This window comes from Nannospalax galili, unplaced genomic scaffold (assembly GCF_000622305.1).
Source record: "Nannospalax galili isolate Female #2095 unplaced genomic scaffold, S.galili_v1.0 scaffold612, whole genome shotgun sequence".
Taxonomy (NCBI): domain Eukaryota; kingdom Metazoa; phylum Chordata; class Mammalia; order Rodentia; family Spalacidae; genus Nannospalax; species Nannospalax galili.
The window spans coordinates 241,843-251,525 of NW_008333388.1; the positions used below are offsets into that span (position 1 = coordinate 241,843).

Sequence of the window (9,683 nt, forward strand, 5' to 3'; positions counted from 1 at the left end):
GCCCCTGCCGCCCCGGCCCCGCCCCACCAGGCGCCTGGACGGGGCCTTCTCCCTGACCCCACAGGCTGCGGGGGAACCCAGCCCCCCTAAGCTGGCTCTTCCCCGCTGTGGCAGGGTCTTTCCTACACCAAACTATTCAGGCCCCACTGAATCCTCTTACGAACTAGGCTGGCCTTTGGTTGAAAGTCTGCTTTTGAGAATGCATGAAATCTGGTAGGGGAGGGGGGCTGTGAGGAGAGGAGGGTGAGGGAGGGGGTCTAAACAGGATTACCGTTAGTTGTATAAGATGCACAAAACTCAATAAAAAATATATTAAAAATTGTCTTTGTTTTGTATTTTAGGTTTTGCTTTGTAACCCTGGGTAGCCTGGAACTCACTATGTAGACCAGGCTGGCCTAGAACTCGCTGTAATCCTCCTGCCTCTGAAGTTTCTTTTTAGTTACTTCCCACCCACTATGCACACCCCTTGTACTGTCTCACTTCTTGTACATTATCAGATTGAGCCCAGTTCTATACTGACTTCCTTACCCCTACTGCAATAGCATTTTTCTGAATAGAATCTGACTTTCAACAACTGCAGTTCAACTCTAGTCTCTAAACCCACTAAGACTCTATCACACTCTGGAAAGTCAGCTGCTCCTTTCTCCCACTTTGAAACAAGTGACTTGCAGTGAGCTAGTCCTGAACTTTCATCTTCCCTAAGGAAAATAACAACCAGATAGTTTTCGTGAAACAGGAGGTTTACAAGGTGTCTTATTAACAATGCCCAGCGCATTAGAAAGAACTGCTCTTTGTGTGTGCGTTTTTCTATACTTTTTTTTTTTTTTTTTTGAGTAGCTTTAGGTTTACAGGAAAACTGAGCTAGAAATACAGAATTCCCATCACCTCCCCAGACCCCAAGTCTCTCTACTCATCTTAAGAAAGAAATGGGAAACAAAAATCTCTCACCACAGGAGTAGTTTTACAAGCACAGCATCTCTACTATTAGAGGCCATGGTGGAGAACCCAGTAGGAACTCAACAATCAAGAAGGTGCCCCACAGACATGGCCACAGGCCAGCCCAATAGTGGCAATTCCCCAATTGAGGCTCCCTCAACTCAGGTGTGTCAAGTTGACACTAAAGCTATCCAGCACAGCATGCATGTATGCTAGTGCACCTGTGTATGCAATGCCTGTGGCAAGCAGAAGACAGCATCAGACACCCTGGAACTGGAGTTATGGACTGTTAGCTGCCATTTGGTGGTGGGAACTGAACCCGGGTCCCCTGCAAGAGCAGTCAGAGCTCTTAACCACTGAGCCATTGCTCCAGCCCCACTATTTTTTAAAAATTTTTATTATTTTATATGTATGAATGTTTTGCATGCATGTAAGATACTTCGTCATTTTTAAGGAGCTCATTAGTATTAAGAATCAGCACATGTTGTATAACCAACCTCCACAATTACATCCCTAAGTTTTGGGATGTTTGGTCATTGAGTAAGAACTAAGCAAGAGGCCAGCAAGATGGCTCAGAGGGTAAGGGTGCTTGCTGAACAAGCCTGGTGACTCGAGTTCAATCCCTGGAACCTGTATAAAGGTGGCTGGAGAAAACCAACTCCACAAGTTATCCTATGACTGCCATGTGCACTCTGTGGCACATGCATGTGCACACACACACAATAATAAATTTTTAAAATTTTATAAATGGACATAAGAGTAGCACTGTCTTTGGTAAACAGTTCAAGTCATCTATATAAAATCATTACTAGTTTGCTTCTTCTAACTCCGAATATAACTCCTGGGTCCTCTGCCATCAGTGCTCCAAAAGTCCTGCTTTCATGACAAAGTTCTGTCTTTGACATTTCTCACTCAAATGAACACAACCCAGTTTCCGATGGAGCTTCCTCCCCCCCAGAACAAAATTCTAAATTACCCCCTTCCCTACCAGCCTTGCTGGCTTCTGTGTCATCCCACATACAACTGCTCCTCAATTCCCTGGGTAGACACCACCACCCTTTAACTCAATTCTAATGCTTCAAAGTTCTTCTGTTGATTTCTGAAACTTTTAAGTATTTCCAGATTACTAAGCTGCCCTGACATCAGGCTTTATTTTATTTGTTTATGTTATTGTTGGGGAACCCTGCTGTTAGGGTTGTAGTCCTCCATGTCCGGATAGCTCTAAGGGGCTCGGCGCCATAGGGAAGGACTCCCCTTCTCAGCAGGGGGTCTCCTGCTCTCTTCCCCGACTTACCTGGAAAGTGCCACCAAGCAAGGATGCCTGACCTTATTTGGAACATGACCTTTGGCATAGTTACCTGGAGTAAAAACTACCCCCAGGTTTTTTCTATATGATAATCAGGCATTGCCCGGTAGTCCTACGATAGGAGCCCACTGCCACATGTAAATAAAGCACACTATGAGCACCTATCAGCTGAGGCATTGGCTGCTGCCTCCACACTATATTTTCCCTAGTTCACCCACTGAATAAACGGAGCTGTTTCACTGAGTCTGGAGCTGTTTGCATCATTGAACCTGCCTCCCCAGAAGGGCTTTCTTCCGACTGGCCATCCTGACCCCGCTCGTCGCTCCTGCTCCCTTTGTCCTCGTGGACCAGTGGCCAACGACCCATGAGGAGAGGGAGCAACCCCACATGTTATTGTTTTTCCATTCTTTTCAGGTTACTTTAAAAAATATTTATCACATTTTGGGGGGGGGGCACATGTGTCAAGGTCAGAGGACAACTTGGAGTCTGTTCTCTCCTTCTGCTGTGTGGATCCCACCTTCATCTGTTGAACCACCTCACCAGGCCCATAGCAGGTTACTCTGTAGTCCCTAAGTCACCCTACTTCTGAATGCCTCTAACAGGTTAGGATAGGCATTTGTGTCCAACTGTTAGCTGGCTCTGGACAGTCTGCTGTCTAATGTGCCTCTGTGATCCATGACCATCAGGATGAGCAGCATAGTAAGGTAAAGAGAGCTCTGGAGTCAGACTAAGAGTCAAAACCCAAGCTGCCACCTCATAGCTATGGAACCTTAGGCAATTCGCTGATCTCTGAGCTTACTTCCCCATCTATTAACCAAGCAAAGAACAACTCCTCAAAGGGTGACTGGATGATTACATAATAATAGATGTGGGTGTTTAAAATAGTGTTTGCCATATACTAAGAGCTAAACAATCGTTAGCCAATTATGATGGCACCCTCTGACTGAAAGTATCTTGCTTTCCAAAGTTTCTCAGCAAGGTGCCATGGAAGAAGGTCCTGTCATGGCAGAGAACTGGAGTGACCACAGTGCTAACAAAGCCCACAGAGTGTTATTCTGATAACAAAATCAGGCAAAGACAACAAAAACAGAAAATTATAGTCTAATTTCTTTGATGAACACGGATGCAAAAATTCTCAAATACTTGCAAACCGAATTTAGAAGCACATTAAGATCATACATTATGAACAGGTAGGCTTCCTGGTCATCCTGCAGAGGCAAGGTTGGGTCAACATATGTAAACCAATAAATATACCATATAAATACACTGAAGGGTAAAAGGCACATAATCATCTCAATTGATGCCGAAAAGGCATCTGACCAAGTTCAGCATGCCTTCATGATAAAAGTCCTAGAGAGTTAGGAATAGATGCAGCGTGCCTCCTAATGAGCCGGCGATGTATAACAAACCTAGTCTACATTATACTAAATGGAGACAAACTGTATTTCCTCTAAAATCAGGAGTCAGACAAGGACTTTCCACTCTCTTATTCAAGATAGTGCTCAAAGTCTTAGCTACAGCAAGTAGACAAGACAAAAGACGATAAAAATAAGAAAGGAAGAAGCCAACCGACCCTTAACTGCAGGTGACATGACTGTATACTTAAGATCCTATAGAATCTGCTATGAAACTCAAGTTTAATAAACACAGTAAAGTTATGTTTTCGAGACAGGGTCTCACCATGAAGCCCTGGCTGGCCTGGAACTCGCTATGTAGACCAGGGTGGCCTCAAACTCCCAAAGATCCACCTGACTCTTCCTCCTGAGTGCTGGGAATGAAGGTGTGTTCCACCATGTCCAGCCTTAAAGTTGCATCTTTACTTTTTCTTAATATTTTATTCATTATTTTTATTTTCTGTGTATGAGTGTATTACCTGCATATGCACCCTTCAGATGAGGGCATCAGATTCCCCTGGAACTGGGGTTATAGAAGGTGCTGGGGACTGAACTCTGGTCCTCTGCAAGAGTAGCTGGTGCCCTTAACCGCTGAGTCATCTCTTCAGCCCCAAAGTTACATTTTTAATCAGGCTTGATGGCTCATACCTGCAATACCAGCACTCAGGAGGCTCAGACAGGTAGATGAGTTCAAAGTCAGTCTGAAACAAACTGAGTTCCAGATCAGCCTAGACTACAAATTGAGACCTTGCCTAAAAAAAGAAAGGAAACAAAGGGTCAAAAAGCATTTAAAAAAAAATATTTTATTTATTATTTTTATTTTTCTTATGTGTATGCATGTATTGCCTACATGTATATAAGTGCACCCGTGTCATGCAATGCCTGCGGAAGACAGAAGAGACTGTCGGATACCCTTGAAACTGGGGTTATGAACAATTGTTAGCTGCCATGTGGTTGCTGGGATTCGAACCCAGGACTTCTGCAAGAATATTAAGTTAATGCAATCTTAAGGTATATGAATTAGAAATGACAGAATCTGTAAGAAAAGAGTTTAGGAGCTGGAGAGATGGCTCAGCAGTTAAGAACTCTGACTATTCTTGCTGGGTTCAAATCCCAGCACCCACATGGCAGCTAACAACTGTCTGTAACTCCAGTCCCAGGGGATCCAACAGCCTCTTCTGACCTCTGCAGGCATTGCACGACACGGGTGCACTTACCTACATGCAGGCAATACACAATACACACATACACATAAAAATAATAAAATATTTAAAAAAAAGTTTAAAGTACGTGCAGTTATGGAAACCAAACTTTAACGAGAAAGACCAGGTTAGTGCGTGGTCTAGGCAGGGCGTCAGACCACCTTTAACTAAAGAACATCTGGCTTTCTGTCAGCACTCTTAGAGAATTTCAGTTTTCTGATACCACAAGGTCTATATTCCAAAACAAAGATTAGCCACCTGTCAGCTCTGAAAGTAGAACAAAGGGTGCACATTCATTCAGCTCATGCTAAGATGCTTTCTAAAAGTCTGACCTTCCTGGACTCAGAAGGCAGTGTATTCACCACAGTGTCTGAGGTAGAAAAATTACCTATCACAGAAGATGTCAAGAGACCAAACAATGTGGATTATGAAACAGATTCTTTACCTTAGGTCACAAATCCCTGCAAGAGCCAGACAACAGTGAATACTTCTCCTAAGTGCACACATGCACAGTAACAAACACAGGCTGCCTACCCTTATCTGAAATGCTTGGGACCAGAAGTACATGAATGAGGTATCCTGCGATGGGACCCAAGTCCAAACACGCATATGTCCCCACACATACCTTATACACATAGCCCATGGCTAATTTTCAACAATACTTCTAGTGTATCTGCATTTGAATACCTCTTACATGTGTACATGAGGTCAGGTGTGGAAATGTCCAATTACGGCATCATGTCAGCACTTGGAGAAATTTTATTAATACTGAGTTAGGGACTGGAGAGACAGCTTAGTGGCTAAGAGCACCTTGCTTCTCTGAAGACCAGAGTCCAATGCCCAGCACCCACGTGTGACTGCTGCTCCCGGAGACAGCTTCCTCCGGTGTTCTTGGGCACCCACACACGCGTGGCATACACATAAATAAAAATATACTTAAAAGAGTATGGAGTTAAATAAATATTTACTCATACAAGGCACGGAAACATTTAGAAGCTGCATTTCCTTTAGATAACCCTCAAAAGACCAAACTCACATTCTAGCCAAGAACTGACTTTCCTCCTCCCCCTTATAAATTTCCTTATGACATTTCCCACCATTCTAGTTTGCTTTCTGTTGCTATGACACACTATAACAAAAGGTTTATTTGGTCACATTTCCAGGTCACAGCCATCACTGAGGGAAGCCAGGACGGGAGCTCAAGCAGGTACGTTTACCCGCCTGGGGGATGCTGCCACCATAGTGGCCTAAGTCCTCCTACATCAATTAGCAGACAAGAAAATGTCCCCACAGGCTTGCCCAAGGCTAACACAATGGAGGAAATTCCTCAACTGAGAGTCCCTCTTGCTAGGTGTGTCAAGTTGATAAATACATTCTGCCACATTCAGGTAAAGTTACCTGGTTTAAAAGGCTAGAAGCTTCAAGGGCAGCTTGGCTCACTAACTTATCTGCACAGGGATTGACAAACTAAGGCACTAAAGACATCACATGATTCCTATTTTCAAACAGCCTAAAATCCCAGAATCAAACAGACTGACAAGTGTGAATACTCTCCCCTCCAAATGTACTCTCTGAGTGTCTTATCTGGGCACCATTCTGCTATCAATGCTGTATACCGGTACATCAGAGCCCCTAGCACAAGCAAGTGTTCCCTATCCATCTGACAGAGTTGGCACTGGCTGGGTGAGGATTCTGGGTTATGAGATAAAGGCAAAAACATCTATTTTCTGATGGACAAGGGTTTTAATAAAGCACACCAATTAAGAGTAGTTTAAAGTAAGACAATGTTAGTGATGTTTCCAATGTAGGAAAAGAACCAAAAGCTTTTGATGTAACCCACTAGTTAACTGAACATCTATTCATACAATTACATCATTTGGTTAGAATATTTTTCTAAGCATTTCATTTAGAGGATCCAGGTATGGGCTGTATGGAACATAAATAAACCAAGTCTGTCTTCCAGCAACTAACAGTAAGTAAATTTGGAAGGTTATGTATGCGTTATGCAAAACTTAGTATAAGCACCGATGAGTGAGCTGGCAACTGTAGGAGGGTGAGAAGGGGCTGGAAGAGTGAATAAGTATGCCTTGCAGAGAAAACTCGCACTTGGTAACTGCAGGGCTCTCCGGCGTCCTCTCCCAATCCACCCGTCTACTCTCCATTTGGGAATGCACAGAGAAACCTCAGGTGAGGGAGGACCGAGTGCGCAGCCAAGTACCTGCCAAGCCAGCACAGGCACCAGCACCGGCATAGGCGTTGGGGCGCAGGGTGGGGACCAGGCGGCCAGGCAGGGCTGGAGTGCAGCCTGGCGGGGCCGTGAGCCCGTCTCGGAAGGAGCCAGAGGCGTGTGGGGCGCTGGGCTCCCTGGAGCTGGGCACCTGGAGCCCGGGGTGGGCTGCGCACCGCCCGGGAGGATGCAGGATGCTCCGCCTACCTGGTCCATCTGCGGGATGAACTTGCGCCGGCCCCGGATGCGGAACAGAAGCAGGTTGTAGAGCTCCTCCGGGTGCCCCAAGCACTTGACGAACTCCATGACGGCGGCAGGGGGTCGGGGCTACGCTCCGAGACGCGCGGGCTCCCCTCCCGCAGTGGTTCCCACCCGCCGGCGTTTAGAAGCGGCTGGAGGCGGTGCGCTTGACCGGCCGGGCGAGGAGGCGGGGCCAGCGCCAAATGCCCCGCCCACCTCCCCCTTCAGCGCGGACTCCAAGCGAGCGAGTGGACTGACGGCTGCCGATTGGCCAGCGATGCTCGTACCAGGGATACGCGGGCCAATGGGCGGCCGTAGCCGCCTGGCGCGATGACCACACCCTAAAAGCTGATTGGAGGACCAGAAAGAGGCCAGCGAGTGCCATTGGTGCCTGCGGGGGTGGGGGGGGCTTTGTTTGCTGCTGCGCTTAGGAGGCGGGGAGGGGGTGCCGCGCATGCGTGGAGGTTCCCGAGCGCTGAAGCAGGCTCCTACCCACAGTGCACCCGAGAACCCCCGGGGCTCTGTCAGCGTTTCCCGCCGAGAAGTCTGGGGACCCGGGGTTCGAGCCTCAGGACCCATACGGTGGGAAGAGAAAACTGATTCCTGCAAGTTGCCCTGTGATCGTGGAACGTGAGCCCCCTCCCACACACAAAATAAATGCAATATATATATATATGGAATATGTATACATAATACATGCATATTCCACATATACATATATTCCGTGTACATATTCTATATATACATACGTGTTCCATGTACATATTCTATATATACATACATGCTCCATATATTCTATATATACATATATTCCATATATACATAATATGTGCGTGGTTTTTTTGGGTTTTTTTGTTTGTTTGTTTGTTTGTTTGTTTGTTTTTTTTTTTTTTGTGTGTGTGTGTGTGTGTGTGTGTGTGTGTGTGTGTGTGTATCTGAGACTGCCGGGTAAAAGATTTCGGGAATGGGAAGAAAGCGGGTTTTGGAATTGGGACGGTCAGGTGGTGGGTTCTAGCTGGGGACAATGGTCTGCGGCCCATTTAGAACATAAGGTTCAGAATCAGCTGGTACCTGAAATTCTGGATCCTTCGGGTTCTACAGTGTTCCAAAGATTGGCAGAGAAAATAGGTTTCATGGTAAAATCAGGCTTGGAAACAGCGTTGCTGTGGAGACGATTTCCTGATAAGCTCCAAGGTTTCTCACATTTATCTTTCCCACCATCGGAGGAGCATCATATTGCTGATCTTGAATCCTGTTTTCAAAGGTGCTGGAACAGAGGGAACTGGGGTACAGCTGTGGTACTCCACAGAGAGGGCTGGGATGTAGAAAATAAAAAGTGGGCGACTGTAAGATCTGCACAAGATTGTGTTCGGTCACCCTTTTCTCGTGGAGTGGGAGGGACGCACATGAGGCTCCACCGGTCCATGAGGATTTATAGGCAGCTCAAGGTCTTAGGGAGTTGGGGCTCCCTCCATGACCATCTATGGGCAGTAAATGGTTGTTAGATTTCTCTACTAGCTTTCTAAAAATGTTTCTGTTAGCACATATTAATTATACATGATTTATTATGACATTTTCATAGGAGTATTGTATTTCGATCATATCCCCCCACCCTCAATGTACCTCCCACTCCTGTTAACCCCAACCAGCCCCCATGCTTTTTTAAATATACACTTTATTGAATTTTTGTGCATTTCATACATCTTGATCATATTTAGACCCCTTATTGAAGGGCCCTTATCTGCACCTTACATAGCTGCCCCTTTCTTGGTATGTGTGACTCATTGAGGGATTTTCTTCAGTGGTGTGACCATTGGTAAGTTGCCCACACTCCTTGAAGTTAACCCTAAATAAACTCAATCATTTCACACACACACACACACAAAGACATGAAAGTATAATGGCAGAAGGGCACAAGAAAGGGTTAGGAGGTGAATATGATCAAAATGCATTATATAGATTCATGGAAATGTCCTGATGAAACCCCATTGCCTACAGTTAAAATATATGCTGATGAAAACTTTTTTTAAAAAGTGTGTGCCTCTTAAGATCCCTCCAGAACTCCTGTTGAAACCTTAGCCCACAATGTGATGTTATCTGGAGATGAGCATTTGGGAGGGATCAGGTATAAATGAGGTCATGAGGGTTAGGTCACAGGATGAGCCCATGATGGGATTGCTGTCCTGGTGAGAGCATCAGGAGGGCAGCACACAAACACACACACTGTGAGGCCACAGTGAAGCACCATCTATAAGCCAGAAAAGGGCCATCATCGAGCTGTCATCAGGCTGTCATAGGGTGACTGAACTGCCTTGATCTGACTTCCATCTTGCAGACCTGTGAGCTGTGAAAGGCTACTACTAAAGGATTCCAACTTT

At 45.7% G+C, this 9,683-nt stretch overlaps 1 protein-coding gene across 1 annotated transcript in view; it reads right to left on the minus strand.

The window, feature by feature from the left end:
- Fdft1 (farnesyl-diphosphate farnesyltransferase 1) overlaps positions 1-7,487 on the minus strand; it is a 32,268-nt gene extending 24,781 nt beyond the window's left edge. The window contains exon 1 of the mRNA XM_008828086.3: positions 7,273-7,487. Coding sequence (XP_008826308.1) covers positions 7,273-7,371 — 99 coding nt within the window. The 5' untranslated portion in view covers positions 7,372-7,487. The remainder of the gene's footprint in view (positions 1-7,272) is intronic.
- Positions 7,488-9,683: the final 2,196 nt, after the last annotated feature.